The sequence below is a fragment of the Cervus canadensis genome, chromosome 1, assembly GCF_019320065.1.
Source record: "Cervus canadensis isolate Bull #8, Minnesota chromosome 1, ASM1932006v1, whole genome shotgun sequence".
NCBI lineage: Eukaryota > Metazoa > Chordata > Mammalia > Artiodactyla > Cervidae > Cervus > Cervus canadensis.
The window spans coordinates 17,054,473-17,077,538 of NC_057386.1; the positions used below are offsets into that span (position 1 = coordinate 17,054,473).

A 23,066-nucleotide genomic window follows, 5' to 3' on the forward strand; every position below is an offset into this window, starting at 1 on the left:
CAGAAACCAGATCAGTGGTTGCCTGAGACTGGACGAGTGGGTGAGGAGAATGAGAGGTGACTGCTGGTGGATACTGGGTTTCTTTGGGGCATGATGAATATGTTCTAAAACTGAGTCCAGTGATAGTTGCATATGTCTGCACAATCTACTAATAACCATTGAACTGTACACTTTAAGTCAGTGAACTTTGTGTTAATAGGAGTTACATCTTAATAAAATGGTTATGATAGATAGTTTCAGAAGCTTAAACGAAAGAAAGGAGGATTCTATGAAGAGCTGAATGTAAGGAGTAAGCGTACATGACCCAGCTTGGGAGAAATCTTTGAAACAGGAGTTGGATCATTAGAAAGGGATGTGGAACGAATTTCTCTTAAGGATTGGAAAGGAAGAATATAGGAACATGTAAGAAGTAAAAGGCAGATCTGGTTGCCTTAGTGATCGGAAGTGGTGGGGATTCTAATAAAATACCAGCCTGTCCTTAATCAGAATTGGGTGGCTCTGAGCTGGACTGCTGGATGACCTGCTGTGTAAGAGAATCAGTGGCAGAAGAAATGAATGCTTAAGATATTTCTAGTTGGCATATATTTAACAAAATAAAAATGTGGTTTCTCTGTACCATCTTACTTTTTAAATTAGTTTGTATCCTCTGAAGAAAATAAGGGAGACTTTTTCAAGGTGATCCAGTGTCAAGACTTTGTCATTCTGAAGTAGAAGCCTTCACTTTGCCAAAGCATTATCGTGTAGGCTTTTCAGCTGTTTGCAGTTAAATATTAAAAGTGTATGAATCCCAATGTTGTAAGGATGCATAGACTTTTAGTAGAAAGCTATTATTTTATCACTGTCAAGGAAACAGAAAAGTTGTAGGCATTTTTCTTTAAAAAGAGGAACTGTACATGCATACAGTACAATAATCATTATCAGTCACAGAATCTTTAATTTTGCATTTGTTGTAATTCAGCTTTCACATAGAAAAATTGTGTGTGCATGTGTGCACATGCTGAAATAAAAGGATCCCTTCAGGGGCACTATGTTGTTATGGATCAGGATATTCTCTTTTCTGCTTCTCCCCATCCCCCACCTCCCCTCCTTCCTTGTAAATTGGCTTTATTAAAACTGGTTCACAAGCCCTCCTTTTTTCCTTTGTGATTGCTTTGGTCTTGGATTTTCAGTGTAGGACTAAAAATTCAAGTCAGATTTCAGTTACTAGGATAATTTTCTTTGAATTTTAAATTTTTCTAAGTAAATGCATAGATTTTTAATGAACCCGGTATTCAGTGGATTTGCTTTCAATTTAGCTGGAGAGTTAATTTCATGATTGATTTATTAGCCCTTTGAAAGTATAAAAAGTGGTATCTGTAGTTCATGAAGACTGAAAAACATCATCACATTTTGTTTAGCATCTTTTTAAAACCAATTAAAAGCTTTTCTAAAATGGATTGAACAGGAGAAAATAAAACATGTTCCCGAGGTCTTTATTTCAATCAAGTTTCCCTGTGTTCTGCAGGAGAAGAGATCGAGGGGGGATAGAAAAATTGAAAAGGGCTGTCCCAGCAGGGAGCCACGCTGGAGAAAAGGGCTGCTCTGAGAACTCAGCAGCAGTAGCTAAGAAAGCTCCCAGCCTGCTTCATCTACATGCAGAGTCACACAAGGCATGGGGGTGCTCACCATCACCACAGAGGTTTCACATGTGCTTCCCTGCTGATTCCTGTGAAAAGCTAACAATTGGCTTGGAGGGTAAAAGACCACTGCAGTTCACCCTCCCTGAGCTGGACGTACAATTTATCCAGTGTTAGGAAATGTCCGGCTTAGCAGTGAGAGGCTCGAAGACACCCCTCCTTCCAGTGAGATTCCTAAAGCCGGCTCTTTTGCTCGATGACACTGGGGCTCTTTTCAAGTTTTGCAGATTTATGGAAGTCGAGGGGAATGTGCTTTTCAGGATCAGGAGGATGAAAGCCTTAGTCTCTTCCCGTCAAGAAAGAGGCAGTAGTAAGGCAGTAAGGCCAGGTAAACCTTCTTGCAAACTGTAACAGGAACGGCTTTGTTATTTTCCTCCTAGATCTCTTCTGGCACCTTCTTTTTTTTTTTTCCTTCCGGGAGACAAAGTGCCTGAAAAGGAACTCCTCAGCTGTGAAATGACATGACTTCCTAGTTTCCTCAACAAGTGTGAGAGCAGTTAAGCCCATTAACCCGACTGCCTTAATGTTTACCTGACAGTTTTTGCAAATCAGTTTGGAAGACCTCATCCATATGTACCAGAGTAACCTTGTAACTTACAGAGAACCACAGCTTTTTCACTTCAGTGCTTCCCAGCCTTTTTCATATCACGGCATACAGAAAATAACAACATCTGATGATATAGTTGGGTAAGTGGGTGAGGCCAGTCACAGTAGCCAGAGGTGCAGCCCCACCAGGTGCTAACCCCCTTCCCAAGGGCTGAATAGTATTGATACCATAGAACATTTATAGTTTATTCACAGCGTTCCAGCTGGCAAAATCTTTGGAAACTGTGAACTTTTACAAAAGAAGACCACTCCAAAGTAATAGCAGTATTACTGAAGTAGACCTCAAAATACCTCACAGTTGTTAAGACTTTTAGCTAAAAAATAAAGTTGTTGAGAAAAATTCCTTCCTCACTGCTCTGGCACTTAGGAATATTAACCTGAGAAGAAAGAAGTAGGGCTTAGAGCTGGGAAGGGTGTAATGTGTGAACCAATAAGACTGTTAGTAATTTCCTGATGGCAATTCAGGCAGACATGCTTGTTTGTCCATGGGTTTCATTTAAGGTCACCGATCTCTAGACAAGATTGCTTTTCCTGTAATCCTTATATGATATCTCAGTGCAATCTTACTTCAGATATATTATTAGGAAGTCTTGGTGATATTAAGCAACTCCTCAGGCTTTGGGTTGCTTTAGCGAAATAAGCAAATAATGGAAGAGACTCCAAATCATGCAGGCCTAAACACGAATATCTCTCTGTCTATCTGTTCAAAATTAACTCGGGCTAATGACTATAATATGACTCAATAAGATATATAACCACTTTAGGAAAGAGGTTTAGTCATTTTGCCAGACACATTAATTGTAATCACTGATGTGGTGACTTTTGCATTAGACTTCTTTACTGAAAAAATCTGGGTGATGATTGACAGTTTAGTAGCCCAGTTTTCCCATTTGTTAAGTCAGCGATATTAGATGGCTACTATAGTTTATAAATAAATTCTCTAAAAGTATACTTCGCTTAGTAGATTATCTCAGAAAGTTCTGTGTAAGTTGAAAAAAAAATATATATATATATATACACGTGTGTGTGTGTATAGAACAGTTTTAAGTTCATCAAAATCAGTGAAAGAAGTTTGGTGAGTCCTTTTATAAAACATTGCTACAAATATCTGCTAAATAAAACCATGTTTTCTTTTTTTGCTTTTTTTTATATTTTATTTTTTAAATTAGTTTATTTATTTTAATTGGAAGCTAATTACTTTACAATATTGTGGTGATTTTTGCCATACATTGACATGAATCAGCCACAGTAAAACCATGTTTTCTAAATAGTTTTAGTTTTGTTTTTCAGTAGAGCACATCTATAATACATATTAATTAAATACAAAAATTATAAGCTAGATATATACATACACACACACCATTTATAGGTATCTCAGGATTCAATCTCTAAATCTTAACCATAGAGAAATGCTAATGTTGTTGAGACAAAATATCTTCTTATTGCCTTCAGTCAGTTCAGTCAGTCAGTTCAGTCACTCAGTCGTGTCTGACTCTTTGCGACCCCATGAATCGCAGCATGCCAGGCCTCCCTGTCCATCACCAACTCCCGGAGTTTACTCAAACCCATGTCCATCAAGTTGGTGATGCCATCCAACCATCTCATCCTCTGTTGTCCCCTTCTCCTCCTTCCCCCAATCCGTCCCAGCATCAGGGTCTTTTCCAATGAGTCAACTCTTCGCATGAGGTGGCCAAAGTACTGGAGTTTCAGCTTCAGCATCAGTTCTTCCAATGAACACCCAGGACTGATTTCCTTTAGGATGGACTGGTTGGATCTCCTTGCAGTCCAAGGGACTCTCAAGAATCTTATCCAACACCATAGTTCTCATTGCCTTAAATATTGATATATTACTGTGACATGACATCAGCATTTATTAGAGAAGTGTTGATTCTACCATCCTAGAGTTCCATGAGGCCATGAATCTAGTTATGAGTGTACTCTCTGCACAGCTTACTCATTGTGTTGGACTTGGAGTCAGAAAACCTGAGTTTGAATCTTAGCACAGACATCTGACCTTATAGTCTTCAACTAGTCCCTTAACATCTTTGTGTCTATTTCTTCATCTGTAAAATGGCGATGATTCCTCCTTACCCACCCCATGGACAGCCAGTGGACATAGTGTAAGTTCTGTATAAACCTGTGGGCTGCACAGACATAAGGTATTAATGCCTTATTGTGAAAAGCACAGAGTTACTGAGAAGTTGGAGTATAGTGTTGTCCACAGAGAATGTCATTTGTAAAGAATCTTATTCTTAAAAAATGATCAATGTTTCTCTTGAGTGATTTGAATGTTCCCAGTGCTTGGAGCCAAGGGTTGACATCTAAGATTCTGTTTCCTCCTGTTTTCTTACTGTTTTAAAGTTCTTAGAGGTTTAGTATTTTATTAAGGCTATTGTATAGAACTGGAAATATATCTCCCAGTTGTTTCAAGAAGAGAGGTGCCTTTAGATAGTCCACAGAACCTTTTTAGCATGTAAGTTAGGAAAAATACAGAGTGTAACTGCTGTATGTAGCACATTTCCATGGAAAGTGAGTTCTGTGTTCCAAGTTGGAATGCCCAGGTTCAAATTCCTTCACTAGCAATACTGGCAAAAGAAATAGAGACACTCAACTTCCCCATCTCCCATTCACTGAAATTCAGAAGCTTCCAGAGTCCTAAGACAAATACCTTGGTCTGGGGATTGGAGATCCCTATTATAAAAGGGAGAATGAAGTAGAAATAGGAATTTCAGAGTTCAGCAGCATGAGGAGTAGAGAGAGGACCAGGGCTTCTGGTGGGATTGTGGGGTCCTGAGGACACTGCCCATTACACTAGGCCTCCAAGGACTGTCCCCCCCCCCAACTCCCTTTTTTCCTTCTAATCCAAGTGGAACAGAACAGCTTCTCTCCTACATTCCTGTCCCCAAAGCAAATATACAGGCCTTTGGAGATTCCTTGGGGTTTATACTGTGATGGCATGACAACTATTGGTTAGGAAGAACCACTAAGGAGGACCTTACAAAGGTCTGTCAATATTCCTGATAGTTATTAGAATATAGGTGGAGCACGGCCTTGATCTTTTTAAGTCACAACTTGGTCTGCAACCATTTTTCATCTTGACAGTCCTGCCTACCTGTCACATTGGGGAATGGCAAGAGTGCTTTTCACAGGGAACGCTCCAGACAATCTGTGTGGACCCACCCTTCCTCTTTCCCTTCCTCCCGCCCTCTCTCCTTTCCGTCCTCTCTTCTCTCTCTTTCCAGACCTATTTAGGCTATATGAATAATACTATTTGTTGAATGGACATCTTGAAGCTGGTGGGTCTTAACTACATGTATTAATAGAACTGGCATTGGCAGTGTAAATGAGAGCTCAGGAGTTAGAAAGCTTGAGTTTGAATCCAGTCACTTAATTTCTGAGCCTCAATTTTCTCACTGTAAATTGGGAACCGTTGTAAGAATTAAATAAGATAAATGTTGATTATAATTCTTTGTAAACTACAAATTACAACTCAGTTTAGTATTCACTTTAAAGAAAACTCTGACTCCTGTCTTTCCTCACACACAAAAATATATAAAACCAACAGAGTAACTAATCCATATCAAAGGAGCTAGGCTCCAGATAGCCAGAAGCCAGCCCTGTAGACACATCAGCAGGAACGACACCTTCCTTGGCCTCTACCTGCCAGCCATCACGCTCCCACAGACCCTGCCAGGGCCGGCCCTGGAGCAAGTGGAAGAGGGTGCCGGTTCCCTGAGAAAGGAGTAATCATGGGGAGGGAGGACAGGGAGAAACACCATCCAGAGCAGGGAGATGAGAAGCTGGGTGGCTGTCTGCTAGTGACCCCCAGTATCTGTATAAACTGGGCCAGTGTCAGAAACTGCCTGCCTAATGATCAGATCACCTTCCACTTAATCCTCAGTTATTCTCTAGGTGTGATTTCAGCTATAAAGGAAAAAGGGCTGGAGGGAATATGCCAGAATTGTTTTCTGGGATTGTCTTTATATCTACGGCCACCAAACTTTTTGAAAGAAAAGTTTGCGCTCAGCCTCCCAATATTTTAATGCATTTATTATTCTTTAATTGATGTTCATATTAAAATGCACAAAATAATTTTTTTAAAGAGTGAAATGAAAGCAAAAGTAAAAGTAAGTTCTGTTTCTCTGTCTTAAAGATAACTGCTCTTATCTTAGATGGTAGATTATGGGTGGGTTTTTCTGCTTTATTATTTCTTGTATTTTATACATTTTCTACAGTAAGCATTTATTACTTTATAATCAGGAAAAAGAAAAAGTTAATGTGTATACAGTTGTATTCACTTTTAACTCAACAATATAACTATCAAAGTTCCAATCCTTTGGAATTAATTTGCTGCTTGACTAACAGTAACAGAGTTGGACCCGACTGAGCAAGTGAACTGATATGTATGGCTGAGTCTCTTCCCTATTCACCTGAAACTATCATAACATTTTTCTTAACTGGCTATACCCCAATACAAAATAAGTTTAAAAAGTCAAATGACTTAAGTCAAATGACTTTAAAATTAAATTTTTTCCTGATGTATAAGTTCTACTGGCAAATGTCATCTCTACAGATAATAAAGCCTTACGACATTTATTAAATCAGTTTATCCCTTAATGTCCACCTTTTTCTTTGACTTGACATTCTTTTAGTATTAATTATTGGTAAAGCTTTAAAAAATATAATAAATTACTAATGAATTCTGAAACAAGCAAAAAAGTCACAGGGCTGCCCTGCTGGCTCGGTGGTAAAGGATCCACCTGACAATGACGGAGACATGGGTTCAATTCCGACTCCGAAAGGTCTTGCATGCCGAGGATCAGCTAAGCCTGTGCGCCCCAGCTACTGAGCCTGTGCTCTAGAGCCCGTGCTTTGCAACAAGAGAAGCTACAGCAATGAAAAGTCCACACACCATAGCTAGAGAGTAACCTCCACTCTCTGCAACTAGAGAAAAGCCCAGGCAGCAATAAAGACCCTGCACAGCTAAAAAAAAAAAACCACAGAGGTAGAAATTAAATGAGAAAGAAGAGGAAAAGGGACCTGATTAGAGCACAGGGGACATTTTAGGGCATCTTAAGGTAAAAGCAGAGGGAGGAAGGGAGGGAAAGTCTACTATAGATGCCAGGTGAAGGAGTCTGGATTCGCTGATGAATCAGTGATCATTTTAGTTAAGTTTCTAATGAGAGCACCTACAAAACTGTTCCTTTTTGGCCCTGAGAATACTGTGGCATGGTCATACATCTTTATTTTCTTAAATTTATTTAACCTTTTCTCCTCAGAGGTCATAATTCATAATTTCTAGGTGGTATACCTATCTAACTCATCATTAAGAAATCAGCCACTGCTGATAGAATTTTAAGATTACACAAATAAAAATGGATGGCAAAGCATAGTGGGAATATCCATGAGGCCTGAACTCTAGTTGCAGCTCCCTCCCTGGATGTAAAAGCTTACCCGGGTTTCTCACCTACAAAATAGCCAGGAGAGGAGACAGGGAAGGAGGGAACTTAGGTAAGCTTTCAGAGCTGCTCTGAGGATAGTCTGATGATTCCATGTCTTTTTCACAAACTGGTACTAAGATATTCTTTAGTATCTCAAAGTGGTCTGCTCTTGTCTTTAGTAATTATTTTAAATTATTTGGGGTGAAGTTGCATATTTCATAGTCAGTGTGCATCATGAATTCCCCTCCCTGTTGACCTCTTTCCTACTGGCAGCACCAGGAGGATGGTTACAAAGCCAGCAGACTAAGAATTTGCTTCAGGGTAAAATCTAATGGAGAGTTTAAGTGTAGTTGTCTGCCTCGTTGTAGCATGATTTATTTGAAACATCCTTCCTTTGTTATTCAACTGAAACATTTAACTACCAAAAAAAGTTACAGACGTTGGAGCATCGAGAAATCAAATACATGCAGGATATGCAAAGAGGCCCCATTGCTCTCATTTCACTGTCCAGACTCTTGGTTGTTTTTAATAGTAGTCAGATTTTCCCCTGGATTTGGGGAAACCAAGAGCTGTAGGAGATGCGTAACAATACTTACCTTGCCAGCTTAAAGTAATGGCTTCTAATGAGTCTTTTCTCTGAGAGTAGTCTGTGTTAATGAATAGTTACAGCTTAACTTTTGACTATCAATTGATTAGCTAAAAGAAAGTGGTCTGACATCCTTTGCATCTGCTTACATTGTAAATGAAGCATACATGCCATTCATTCTAGATTGTTTTCTTAAAAACTTGTTGATACAGTATTCAACACTTGGGACTCAGAGATATAGACACTATAACTGTAGGTACTTATTTTCCTGTTGAACATTCCAGTATAGTGTGTGTTGTTCCAGGACCAGAAGGGAAAATGTAACAGAGAAGTGGAGGAGTGATCTGTGGCGCTTGACACCTACACTGAGATCACCATTCATTCATTCAACACGAGTGTGTTTAATGGGTCACCACGTTCAAGGCACTATGCTAGCCCTGGAACCATCAATAAAACCAGACAGACACAAGTCCTGTCCTCACAAGGGAAGACCAGAAATAAGTAGAATAAATGAGTTAAGTATATAGTATGTTAAAAGGTGATCCCTACTGTTGGGGGAGGCGGATAGAGCCTGATAAAGGGAGATGAAAAAGGGTCTTATGGGAAAGGTGGGCCTTATGGGAAAGGTGACACTCAAGCAGAGCTCTGACTCTGAGGCAGAGAACCACGTGGCTGTATCAGGGAAAAGCATTCTCAGCAGAGGGAACATGGGAGTGTCTTTCGTGCACCAGGCGTGCTGTGCTCTGAACCGCAAGGACGGAGATGAATCAAGCATGGCCCTGCCCCCAGGGAGTCAACAGGCTAGAAACAAGATTCAGGCTTGCAAATAAATGTAGTGGTAAAGTTGTACAAGCTCTATGGTAAGTAGAATTTTTTTCTTTTAATCTACATTGAACTAAATTAAAATATGAGTTGTTACTCCATTTCAAGAAGGAAACTAGTATATGGGATGAACTGAAGCACCTCTTATCAGGAAAGCTTCGCAGCCTCTGCCCTGAGCTGATTTCTCCTCGGAGTCGCTGCCTCTCATCAAGGCGCCTCACTCTTGCCCGCTGCCACCGCTGCTTCTGAGGGGTATTTGATCTTTAGCTTTAGGCCTCGTCTGGGCCTCAATGTCACCCTAGCTAAGCTGAAGATTGGAGCACTCATCTCCCCTGAACAGAGGGCATCTTGGCCCTCTGGAAGAGTGTGCTCTCTCGGCATCTTTTGAGGCCAGTGCCCTGCCTGCCTTGTTAGAAAGAGGAATTCTCAGGTGCCCAGTGCTCATCCACCTGACCTGAGGTCACAGACTCCTGACATCCCAATCCCGGGCAGAGGACAACTTTTCAGGTTCCTCTCAAGACCGTCTCACTTCCTTTCCTTCCTCCCTCCCCTGACAGTGATGGCAGAGGTCCCCATCCCCCAAGTATCCTCACCTCCTGCTCTTCTCTAACAGGTAGAAATAGGATTTGTAATCCCATTTTTATGGTTGAGGAGGAGACAGATGCTGAGAAGTTCAGTAATCTAACCCACATCACCCAGGTGTGAATGACGGAACCTGTACTTGTTCCATGGCACCAAGCCCCTATCTGTCAGGGAACTTGCCTCTCCTCCCTTGCTTTCAGCCCACCCCGGGCTTGCATTTAAAAGGGAGGCATGTGTGTGCATCACTGATGAAAAGATGCAGATCCTCCCTGGGCACACATGCTCTGAGACCTTATTTCAGAGATGCCCTTCTCATAGCAGCCCCCTCAGGCCTCTGGACCGCCCGGCATGAGACTACTAGGATCATCTTTCTCTTCATCCCAGTTCTTCCTCCTCCAGCACCTTCTTTAGTTTCTTGTTGCTTTTTATACTAAACTTCCTTCCTTAGTTTAGTATTCGGAGTCTTCCCTTTTTTTTGGCTACCTACTCCCCTCTGCTCTAAGAAGACTCTGTTTTCAGCCCTTAGTGTTCTAGCTCAGCTGCTTCCACCACCCACGGGGGAATTAGGAGACTCATTCCTTTTCCTCCAGGGCCTCCTCTTCACCAGCGTCTCTGTGATACTACAGGAATCTTCCCAGAAGACCCTCTGCCAGTAAAGCTGTGCCCCTGTGCCTTTACTCATTCGTGTTTGATGGTGTGTTCCTTGGTCTCTGAATATTTACTCACTCTCCCCAGCTGGATCGTACTCACTTTGGAGGCACAAACCAGATCTCATAATTCCATACATACTTGAACAGAGTCAATTCGTGTTCATGATCTGATCAGCTAATCTATTTTGTCTTTTACTTCCTGGGCTTATAAATTCCAAATTCAGAGAAACTTCACTTTTATTTACAAAAGCTTCAAATTCTAACAACGAGAAAATAAAGTTTAAGGCTCCCGACACACTCACTTCTTAATCCATTTCAGGGTTTCCAATTGTTCCCAGTTCATTCTTCTCACCCAGGGTGTATTGCCCTTGCTCAGCACTGAAAGATACGGAAAGAATTGGCCTTTCTTTACTGCATAACTGACTTTACTTTTGTTAGCAGGTTAAAATCAGCCCTTCCATTTCACTGCAGTATTACATTGGTGGCATTTTTATTTAAGGGAGAGGAAAAAAAAGAGCTTTCTTCCACATGAACTTTTGTTACAAATCAGTTTATTGGGGCCAATCAATGGGCAGGACCTATGAAAGGGTGTGGATTATCTGGTTAGTCCTTTGTGTGGCAAAAGGCTTAGATACTGCTTAGTACTTGGCTCATTCTTCATCATGTAAAGAAGTGTTTTTTTGAAGGATCAACACCTGACTGAGCCCTGCCTTTTTCATGGTAATGTTTTCACCTGAGTTGCTTCTTATAGTAGTAAGAATTAGTTAACTAATACTTATTTAACCTTGGAACAATGTTTATCATAATCCGATTGGCAGATAGTCATTTTATTTAGGCCTTTTCTTTATTGCATCAGAACTGGAAAATCTCAGGAAAGAGTATTCTGGGAACAGTTTTTTCCCAAGTAAGTTATCTCTCTGCCTCTTTTCTTCCCATCAAGGGGCATGTTTTGGCACTATAGATTCAGACTGGTAGCCACACATTAACAAGTTGGATTTCTCTTTCTGGGTTGAACTCTACTTCTGTTTTTAAAGTTGGCCTTCCCACCTCATGTTGCTGGCAACTTTTTCTCCAGAATGTTCTCCAGTGTGATTTAGGATATTAAATATATTCAGAGCTGGTTTTTCATGATAAAGCTGCCTCATGAGTACTACCACTAATTAATATACAAAATGACCCAGCACAATTTAATTATTTGGTAATGTTTTTCGGTGTTTTCTTGAAGATGATGCTTACAAGTCAAGGCCCGAACTTGCCTGGGTCATGACCTCTCTGCAGTGTTTGCAGTCTTGTTAAACAAGAAGAAAAGCAAAACATAAATTAGCGTCTCCATTATAAGTTGCTCCACATTTCCCAGTCTTTCAACACTCTGAAGCGCATAGTCACTGGTAATATAAGACAGAGTTTCACTAGGAAAATGGCCATTCAGCTTTTAGAATGGTTAGCAAGCCATTCTTCGAGGGCCAGTGTTGTCTTCTGTAAGAGAGGAGCAAAATGAGGGAGCCTGAATTAGCGACTTAGGAACATTGAAAACCTAAAGAAAAAAAAGCAAAGTAACTTTTTTTTTTTTTTTAATTTTGTTCTTTTTTAAAAATATTTATTTGGCTGTGCCAGGTCTTAGTTGCAGCATGTGGGATCTAGTTCCCTGACCAGGCATCAAACCTGAGCCCTCTGCATTGGGAGCATGGAGTGTTAGCCACTGGACCACCAGGGAAGTCCCAACAGTTATCTTTAATTATAATGAAGATGTACCAGCCTATGTGGTTTTGAGATAAGTTCCCAAGTTTTCAGAATTTAATGTTGAAAAATAGCTTGAATGTAAAAAGCACTACTTTACTGTTACATAGTAGAAGTTTATATGTCTTTAGTTAGTGTTAGTCGCTCAGTCGTGTCCGACCCCATAGACTGTAGCCCACCAGGCTCCTCTGTTAATGGGATTCTCCAGGCAAGAATACTGGAGTGGGTTGCCATTCCCTTCTCTAGGGGATCTTCCCAACCCAGGGATCGAGGCTGTGTCACCTGCATTGCAGGCAGATGCTTTACCATCTGAGCCACCAGGAAAGCCCTTCGGTGTCTTTCTGTGTTCTTAATTACCCCCTGACATCTCAGTTTTTGTTATTTTGCCTTTGGATTTATCTGTTTCTGCTCCTTCAGACTTGGAATGTCCTTCCCCTTCATCTCCAAGTCAACCCACTCACTTGTTAAGACAGTTCAGATATTGTCTGGAAAGGGAGATGTTTCTCTGCCACACATTTCTTCTCTTCCATGAAATCCTGTACCTTTACCTCTACCTCTCCATATTGTATTCTAATGATCTCTTTTGTATCTGTCTCTCTGTATATGTAAGGTCTATTCCATATTCATCCAGAAGCTTGGTAAGGGTCTGTTGACAATGTGTTTGATTTTTGGCGAGTTGATTTCTGGAATAATAACAATGATTACCCTTTAATCTCTATACTTCATAGGTATATTTCTCCCTCATTGTCTTTGCACAGGCACTTGATATGCCAATTACTGCTTATATCAGAAAGCCTCAACTTTGTTTCTTTGATAGGCTGTTGTTTATGTTCTTATAATATCTATTCTTGTCACAATAGATGGACAAAAACAATCAGTTAAGACTGAGAAAAGCTAGCATACCTTATTAGCAATAGTGGTTTAATATTGACAAAACCCAAAGTGTAATTGTTTTGGCATCTGATCTTCAGTTTCTTTGGAGAAGGAAATGGCAGCCCACTCCAGTACTCTTGCCTGGACAATCCCATGGATGAAGGAGCCTGGTAGGCTGCAGTCCATAGGGTCACTAAGAGTCGGACATGACTGAGCGACTTCAGTTTCACTTTTCACTTTCATGCATTGGAGAAGGAAATGGCAACCCACTCCAGCATTATGCCTGGAGAATCTCAGGGATAGAGGAGCCTGGTGGGCTGCCATCTATGGGGTCGCACAGAGTCGGACACGACTGAAGCGACTTAGCAGCGGCAGCAGCTTCAGTTTCTTAAAATCTTTAATTTTCACATAATAACTTTTTTATTCCCTCATTTATTTTAATGGCCTGAGTTTCTGAGATCTGAGAATAGGTTGAATGATTGAATTAAAGTCTTATCTGTGGAATGAGTGTGTATCATAAATCTAGTGACATAGTTTAAAGTCCATTCTTCTTCCATTTTCCAAGTAAACATTTTTAAAATGTGTTTTTCTTCATGAAAAAAGGCAGTATACAATTTTGGATTCTGGATTTGGTTTCCATTCTTGGTTCTATCATTTATTAGTTATTAGACCTTGAACAGATTAGTCAAATCTATAAGACTTAATAGCTTCCACAGTAAAGTGGAGATAATACTGCTACTTAATTCTTGGGAGCATAATGGACACTGCATGAGAGGGATCTAAAAGGGCACCGTACTGCAGACAGGAGTGAGTGGACGTCTTCATCCTGAGTGGTGAGATACCCAACCCCTTCCCTCATGGATTCCCGCGAAATATGTTGGAAAGTAGGCTGTGTATCCCTCAGGAAGGAGACTGAAAGATTCTCTGGGGAAAATGTACACATCCTGACCTTTGAGGGACCCCCAGTAATCAGCCAATCTTACCATCCAATTGTGAAACCCTCAGACTCAGAGCTTCCAGTTATTAGTTTAACTCTTAAATATGAATAGTCATCCAACAATCACCAGGCCCTTGAAGAAAACCACCAATGAACAAATAAGGGGGGAAAAAAGGAACTCAGAGGAAACAAAGACAAAGCAGAGAATATAAGAAAACATTTTTAAAAATTTGCAGTATTCACAGAGATCTAAAATAAGATAGTATCCATGAAATATAACAGTATGTGATTTTTTTAAAAAAGAAACGTTCAGGAAATAAAGAGTGACTTACCTGAAGGTTTATAACTTATAGGACACAGAGATAAAGAAAAGGTTTTTTAAAAGTTAGAAGCCATGAGTCAGAAAATCAAAATGGCATCAGTCTTCTAGTCAGCAGCACTGAAAATTAAAAGACAATAGAACAGTGACTTGATAATACTGAGGGGAAAATTATTTCTAGCCTTATTGTCTATACCTAGCCTTACTATCGAGTATGAAGTGTACAATATTAAGGATGGAATAAAGGCATTTCCAGGTCTTAAAGTTTTTACCTCTTATACACTTTTCCTCAGGAAACTTTTGAAGTCTGTGTACCATGGAAGAGAGGGAATAAAGGGGGGGGGGGGCGGTGGGGTGGGAGAGAGGGCTAGGAGACATGAATCTCGGAGAGGAGAGAAGAAGGTTCTATAGCTATAACTTGTGCAGGCAGCATAGAGAACAGTCGGTTCAGATTGAGCTCTGAGAACAGAGGACTCCACGAGGGGAATGCCTTCAAGGAAAAACACCCAAGGGGTTTCTCTGATGGCTCAGTGGTAAAGAATCTGCCTGCCAATGCAGTAGACACGGGTTCAATCCCTGATCCGGGAACATCCTCCATGCAACAGGACAGCTAAGCCTGTGTACCGTGGCTATCGAGCTTGTGCCTAGAGCCCATGCTCTGAAGCGAGAAGCTACTGCTGTGTGAAGCCCATGCACCACGGCAAGAGAGTAGCCCCTGCTCCCTGCAACTGGAGAAAAGCCCTCATGGAGCAGTGAAGACCCAGCACAGCCAAAAATAAATAAAATAAATAAATAAAATTTTAAAAAATACACCCAAAACTTTAAAATTCCCTAACATGTTTGGACATACTGGCATGATATTTGTGGCTGTATTTGTTTGGGGATGAATTTGTGGTAAGTACCTGATAAACTAAGCAAAGGGGGAAAATGGCAATTATTAACTCTTAACAAGAGCAAAATGTTGCCCAAGAAAAGATACTACATGGCTTAACCATAAATCATATTTATATAATCATAATAAATACTGAGTATAGATTTAACCAGAGATTGTGAAATAATTATATTGGAAGGATGAGAAAAGGGACATATTGGAGGTGCGGGGTTAGTGCAAAATTAGTATTAAATCTCCATCTTCCATAATAGGAATTCAGGAAATAATATTTAAAGCCAAAAAGAAAGATCTAAAAATAAGAGAGTGCTATTGTTATTTAAAGATAAGGAATTAAATCAAGAAAAACCCAGAGAGTAGAAAATGGTTGCTTCTGGACTGTGGGAATCAGGAATGGTGGCCTAAGCCTGATACAGTTTTTAAACATTCCTTGTTATATTAGGGGGCTAAAAATTAAAATGAAGTTAAAAACATTAAATGAGACAATTATGTGAAACATATAGCACCATGCCTTTCACTGCTGCATAAATGTAAACAATTATTATTATCCGAGGACCTCTCCTAAAAAGCATTAATAAAGTCTTGCTAAGTGGGTGGCAAGGACTTTCACTCATTTTTCCCCTGCCCCAACCATACATATGTTGAAATATGTGTATATTGGCTGTGGAGATGAATTGCAGACATATAGTAAAGTATCTTTCTGTTTGGTTTGTGTATTTTCCTGATTTACTGACCCGGGATGTTACTGATGTGGATGAGGAGAAAGAGCAGTTGCTTCTTTCTGAACCACGTGCTGAAGAAAGTGTCGCTTTTTCTGAATCATGTTGTTGATAACATTTTTAAAATGATTTTTCAAGAGACTTCCCTAGCAGTCCAGCGGTTAAGATTCCCCACGTCCATTGCAGGACAGGAAACTTAAGATCCCACACACCGTGTGATGCGGCCAAAAAGAAGATTTTCAAGAGGATAGTTCTGAATTTTTTCCTTCTATTTTGCCTAAGCATTTGCATTTCTGCAATTAAATAAATGAGTGTTGTTCAGGCTTAGTCTGATTTCCTAATAAGTTCTTTCCTTTGTGTTTTAACACCTTTTCTCCCTATGATCAGGGTCGCAAGCTTCTTATCATCGGGACCACGAGCCGCAAAGATGTCCTTCAGGAGATGGAAATGCTTAATGCCTTCAGCACCACCATCCACGTGCCCAACATCGCCACAGGGGAGCAGCTGCTGGAGGCTCTGGAGGTGAGGATGAGGGAGTGGAGTGCACACTGCCCAACAAAAGGAGCTACGGGTGCCCCAGGCATCGCACCTGGTGTTTAGTTCTGTGTTAACACAGAACGCGGAACCCAGGATACACCTCCAGTCACTTTCAGGAATTAGAGGAAAAAGAGAAATACAAGTCAGAGTGAAGTAATTCTTCATTCCTCAGTGGAAGCAGCATGTAAACTGCCAGGAATGAATTACTCTGTGCCCAGCATGACTAATGCATAGATTACATGGGCCAGAAGCTTTGGGTAGGGGGAGGGAAGTAGAATAATCAATATATAGAAAATTCAGTTCTTCATAGTAGCATTCAATCCATTTACTTGCAGTTAATCAATTTGAGCAATAATTAAAGCCTTGAATCTTTTTATTAACAAGTTCATAATATGGAAATATTTTCTTTTTTGAGGATGACATAGTCTTTAATTTTTTAAAAAATGTATATCCTTTATTAAACTTTTGATATTAGTGTTCACAAATGACTTGATGAAGTGTTAAGAAAGATTATTTAGTTACTTGTCAGCAGCAATAGAGTCAGGAAGGCATCTTAAAATCCTCAAGACCTGTACAATTGGGCATATTCCCAACGAAATAGAAGCTATATGATAAATGTTTCCAGCTTACCTGTTTGAGCAGTTTTTGTGCCGAGGTTGAGTGAGAGAATTAAATTTAGTCTGCTTTGACATATACAGATTATTCTTAGAATGGAATGTTAAAAATTTTAACTGATATTTATTATGGATTGGAGCTATTTTTCCCCCAGCAAACATACCTCTAAATTATACTGAAGGTCCATAAGAAAATAGGGTTTAAGATTCCAGTTTTCATTTTCATAATTGCACTTAATGGATTCAGAAAAGTCAAGTTGGGTTTTAAAATATGAGAGAATTCTGTCAGGTTGAACCAGTCAGGAAGTTCTTATCACTGTTCTTTTAAGGGTAAATGTGGGAATTAATGTTGTTGATGTCCTTATATAATGCTTTCCTTACTTTTATTGTTTTCATAGCTATTGGGCAACTTCAAGGATGAAGAACGCACCACAATTACACAGCAAGTCAAAGGGAAGAAGGTCTGGATAGGAATCAAGAAGTTACTAATGTTGATTGAGATGTCCCTACAGGTAAGATGCTTCCTTCTCCATATAGTTCAGACACAGAAGGTTCACAGTATTATCCCAACAGGTGTTATCGTTCTCTTACTAAGGTTTAAAGTTGAAAGTCTCCTATATTATTTCCAGAGTCCAGTTGGTGTTAGTAACCTGTTTCTGAGATCAAACAACAACTTATTGGTACTTTCTTTCCTACTTAAAATTCAAAAATAGGAGAAAAGATGATAAAATTACATTTTAATTTACGGAGTCACTAGGTTTTACAGTTAGAAAGGACTTGGAAGAACAATTTCTGCCGCCCCCTGATTTTAGAGGTGAGGATCCTGAGAGTCCCACCAGTTGTCACTGAGTTAACCAAGGTCGCAGCTAGTGATCTAAGAGGGTGGAGGGGGAAGGACCTGGCATTGTCCATCAGAAGTCAGGAAGCAATGCGCAGACACCAGAGCGGGCCTGGGAGACTGTCTCAGGGACAAGGTGATTGAGTGTAGAGATTAGACAGAGGCTGTATATATTCTCCCCTGGCAGGGCTCCTAGAAATTTCATGCAAACTACGGTAGGGTTGAAGCATCCAGGATCACATAGAAAACTAAGCCCCAGGCTATTGCCTGGGCAAAAACAGATGAAGCTTCTTTGAGACCTTCTCACGTCTACTGGCACCTTACCTTTCTTCTTTTTGTAACCCCACCGCCCCCCACCTGTGCCCATCCTGTGTCTTCTTGTCCTTATCTGACATACTAGTCAGATACTAAATGTGTCGCTTCCAAGCTGTTTGAGTTCAGGGATCTTGCCTCTCACTCACTACTAAGTCCACAGCTCCTGAGACAGAGCTGGACACATAGTCAGGCCCTCAGTCAATTTCTGTTGAATGAATCTCTCCTGGGTCCTCAGTGGACAGACTGGCTGCATTCTGAGCATCATGCATTAACGCTCAGTCCTGTTGTTCCAATGATATGAGCTGTGGGTGGCACAGGTGAAATTTATTTACTGCTGAAATAGGCTCTTCAACCAATAACAAATTGCAATCACAAAGTGAACGCTTTTTTAATCTTTGATGGTCAATTTATTTTAAAATTGTGGCTTTCAGAAACCTTCAGCTGGACTATTTTTAAGCCAGTTTATTTCTGTTTTTCCTTATGAGTAGTAAATTAAAGTTCCAGACTAATCACTCTGCTGAGGATTATTCTTGGTAAAGGTGCACATACATTTGTATTGGCTCTTTCCTTGGAAGAAATAAATCTGTCAGACAGTCAGCTCTATGCTTCATTTCTTTAAGTTTCAGCACAACTTTTTTTCAATAATTGCATAGAAGAAACTATGTGGGTTTTTCTCCCCAATCCCTACCCCTTCCTCTCTTCCTTTGATGCCCGCAGGTCAGTGATCAAGTTAATGCCTCCTCTGTTTGTGGGGTGGAAAGTGAGAGTGGGGCACTCAGACCTAATCTTCAGCGACTGACACTTCATAGGCCTCTGAGTTTGAACCCCTTCACGTCAAATGGATTTCGTGCAGCTGAGTGAATTCTCTTTAGATCTGCCTTAGAGAGACCGAGTCTCAGTGAAGAGGCATGTAGTTTAGCCGAATATAAGTCATGTTACCTCTCTGTTCACCATACACAATTCTGTTAAAACTTGCACAGTGCTGAGGATCTGCTCTGACTGGATGTCACCTGAGGGAATAAAGTCATTTATCTAGATTACTTTTTTCCTCCCTTTCCCTTGACTTTTAATTCCATAGCTACAGGCAAGTCAGTAAGTCGTTGCTCACACATATTAAATATGTTTAATGGGCAAAGACCTGCAAGTACTGACTACAGCAGAGCTCCAGCCAGTTCCTTTTTTTTTGAAAAAGAACTTGACAATTGATTCATATGTAATTCTATTCCCAAAGAGGAAAAATGTTGCTCTTGTTAACTATTCACACTTTTTCTTAGTCCTTTGTAGTCTGACCTCTTAACTTTGATACATTTGAAACTTGGATTTTTTGGGGGATAGAAGAGAAGAAGTCTTTAAAAAAAAAAAAAAAAGTGGTTGGAGGGGGGAATCCAGTTGCACATTTACCCACAGCTGCGCCGAGCATTTGAAAGCTATTCCTGGAGGGCAGGGAGTTCCCTCTTGGGGAACAGACTCTTGCCCTGGAACATTTTTTCAAAGTTAGGTGTGTTTCTTACAATAAAAATTCATCTTCAGGAATTAAAGCTGTTTTTAATGATCATTTTTTTTTGACAACTTCACACCTCTGGTAGACCAATGAGAATAAAACAAAATTAAGCAAATTCATAGAAATATGAATATGAGGAACTTCCTTAGTGGTCCAGTGGATAGGACTCCATACTCCCAAAGCAGGGGGCCCAGATTCCATCTCTGGTCAGGGAACTAGATCCCACATACCTCACCTAAGACCTGGTGCAGCCTAAACAAATAAATAAATAAAATTAAAAAGAAAGAGAAAAGATATATAGTGAAAAATTTTTTAAAGAAATAGGAAATGAAAATGAGTAGGGATAATTAATAATAGCAACCCAGACCCTACAACCTGAGTGAGAACTGAGCCCCCCCATCTTTTCTTAGACTCACAATGCTGTTCTCAGTCCCAGGAGACCTGGATTATCCAGAGAGCATGTCAGAGGAATCAGTCCCACTGATTTTCTGTTTTAGTTTCAGCACAACCGTTATCATTAATTATGAAGAAAAAACTATGCCAGGCACACCAAGACTAAGAAAAGCTAAAGAATCACTCATATAGAGTTAAGAGGCTATTTTTTCACTGTTTAATCAGCATCAATTGGCTTCTTCCATTTTGGTCCCACTTCTATGCCTTGGATGAGCCCTATGAATTGGATGCCATTCGCACCCCCGTGAATGGCCAGCCCTGCTCTCACACCTGCTTCTCAGGGCCACCTCCTCACCCGGCACCAGCTAAGGGGGCGCTGGGCTGAGGTGCCTGTGGATGACCTCATGCATAGCGATTCTCTGTGCTCCAAAATCCTTCCTCACTTCCCTTGAGTGACATAGTCCACTTTGCTCTGTAGCAGACTCCTGGTTAAGGAGCAGGTAACACATTTCCGTGGCTCACCAAAGCCCTGAAAAAGTATAAAACCAGTCATTTTCTTGGCATGAAGTAAGTGCATCGTTGTTAGAGGGCACCACTAACCTGTCTTCTTTATTGCTTCTGATGTATTTAGATGGATCCCGAATACCGTGTGAGAAAATTCTTGGCCCTCTTAAGAGAAGAAGGAGCGTAAGTACATATGACACGAGACCGCCAGCCAGACTCCCTGGTCTTGTAAACCCCTGTGTGCCTGTTCTAAGAGTGCTATACAGTGCCTGTGAATTTGAATTCTCAACCTCTCTTGGACAACTTTGTTTCCATTTATTAGAATTCTCCACTGTGTTGTAGGTCTAGGAGACCCAGCAAGGAAGTGGGTTGTACTGTTGGTTTGCTCTCCCTGTCCTGCTTCGCAAAACTTCCTTGTCACAAGGCAGGAAAAAGCACGATGGTACATATTTATTGGAACCTGCTTTTAAATGCATGGAGTGTAAACATTTTCTTTTGTGAAATGCTCTTCTAATGGCAAATGCATAGTGAAAAATGTAGAGAAGCCACTAAGAAGCTTTTAGTGTGGTTTTGTGATGAAGGGCTTTTTGCAGACCCTTCATCTGTTTTTCGTGTGTGTTTTGGTTTTTCAGTAGCCCCCTCGACTATGACCATGAAATATTTTCAAATGCAAAGTGACCAAGCAAAGTGACCAAGGTGAAGATGGCCTGGGATCGTCACTCGACCTCCTCAAGATGCTGAACACAGTGAAATGTCCCCTGCCTTCGACACGTGCTCACACTGCATGACGAGTGCGATGAAACTCCCTTCCCTGTGCTCACTGAGATACTCCCTCTTGTGGAAGGTGTGAACTCGCTTTAGAATGCTGTGCTCACCTCTCCGTGTAAGCGGATTCCTTCTTGCTCAGTCTTAAACGTGGAAAACATACTGTACTTATGAACACTACACGTTCTAAGCTCCCTACCACCACCACCCGAAAACGCTCAATAAACATGTTGATGTTGCAAAACAGCAGTTGGCCTAGTAGAAGGAAGGCTTTCCACTTGTAAACTAGGAGCCGTGACTAGAGGTACTGGGTTCAGAGGGATTCTCTCATAACTTCCCTGTGCTAACACTACAGGTCATTGGATAGTTGGTTCAAGTTTCTCCCAGAAGGCTGGTTATCTTTGCCTGAAGAAACAGGGCTATGAATTTCTAAGATGCTGTTCTCAGTCATTTTCAGAGATGTTTCTAGGTTGCAATCAGGAGATCTTTCTTAATAGGAAGTCAGATTATTACCATGTTGGCTGTGCCATCCCTTTAATGTAAGTGATGTGCTCAGTGGTAAGAGATAACGCTGGTCATTACTACTTGGTAGATGTTGTTAACAACCTGTGAGAGATGTGTATGGTAAAAGCATACACCCCAAAACAGAAAGGTGTCAACTCAAGTAACAACCCTCTCAGCACTCACTAGTGCCCAGGTCTAAGTGGGCCAGTAATACTAAAGGCTTCTTTAGATCACCACTTTTCTTTTGTCCCTAGCTTAATGACTTACTTAGAATGTATCCTTCCTTTATTTTAAATTATCTGTACTCCCTAGCATCTAAATGAAACACTATTTTCCAGAAAAAATAAACCACTTTCTAGTGCTCTCCCCTCAGTCCTTTAACATCCATTCCAGTACACTGAAGATGTCTCCTTCCCCCTCTGCACGCTTCTTCCAAAGGGAAGGAGAACAGTAGTTCTGAGTTGGAAGAAATGTGATCAGGTCGTCATGTTTGGTGAGAAGACTTATGGAACACGTGCCCCTCCCCTGCTGCTGCTGCAGCTTCGGCTCCCAGGACAGGGGCCACCTGGAGGTACTTAACGTGAGGCTTGGCATCAGGTGGTACTTGGGTCACCACAGTGGTCCGTGGTGCAGCTCTCTCATCTGTCCCTGTGGTAGAAGATAAATTATCTCCAGATCTTGCTCTCTGTATATTTTTGGTAGATTTATATGTCGCATCTGCTTTCTTTTGGGTTTTCATCTCTAGCTTATTTTGTGGCTTTAAAAAAAAAAGTGGATTGTATTATAAAAATTCTGTGGTTCCTGGTGGCCAGTATCCTGGATCCCCTTATCTGTTTTAGATCTTGCCTCTTTTTTCTCTTCCCGTGAAAGCAGCATACCTTGTATTAACTTATGTCTCTTGTTAAATAAGATTAATGTCTTTGTGTTTTGTCCAGAACTATATTGAAGAAATATAAATATTATATTGTTTAATGCAAATGAAGGAATGCAATAAAGAGTACATATACTTAAAAACATCCTGTCACAGACCAATATTTTGTACAAGACAACATGCATAACTGACCAGAGTATATGAAGAAGGGGCTCAGAAAAGCCCCTCCTTGTTATAACTAGTGTAAGGAGATGATGATTTTTATTTTAAAATCTCTGGCTTTAATTATTTAGAAAATATAGTTAATTTAACAAATACAGTTTGATAGCCAGTTTTATATAAAGTTGGCACACAAGAAGAATCTTTATACCCCCTTTACTTATTTCC

At 40.5% G+C, this 23,066-nt stretch overlaps 1 protein-coding gene across 4 annotated transcripts in view; it reads left to right on the forward strand.

Moving 5' to 3' along the window:
- The window catches only part of NSF (N-ethylmaleimide sensitive factor, vesicle fusing ATPase), a 146,608-nt gene extending 123,784 nt beyond the window's left edge, over window positions 1-22,824 (forward strand). For 2 of the 4 annotated variants that reach the window (XM_043465965.1, XM_043465958.1), the window contains exons 18-22: window positions 16,225-16,359; window positions 17,387-17,500; window positions 20,667-20,722; window positions 20,882-20,981; window positions 21,172-22,824. In XM_043465965.1, coding sequence (XP_043321900.1) covers window positions 16,225-16,359; window positions 17,387-17,500; window positions 20,667-20,722; window positions 20,882-20,981; window positions 21,172-21,174 — 408 coding nt within the window. In that variant the 3' untranslated portion in view covers window positions 21,175-22,824. The remainder of the gene's footprint in view (window positions 1-16,224; window positions 16,360-17,386; window positions 17,501-20,666; window positions 20,723-20,881; window positions 20,982-21,171) is intronic. The other 2 variants (XM_043465978.1, XM_043465970.1) reach the window with 1 other exon arrangement.
- The last annotated feature ends 242 nt before the right edge of the window (window positions 22,825-23,066 follow it).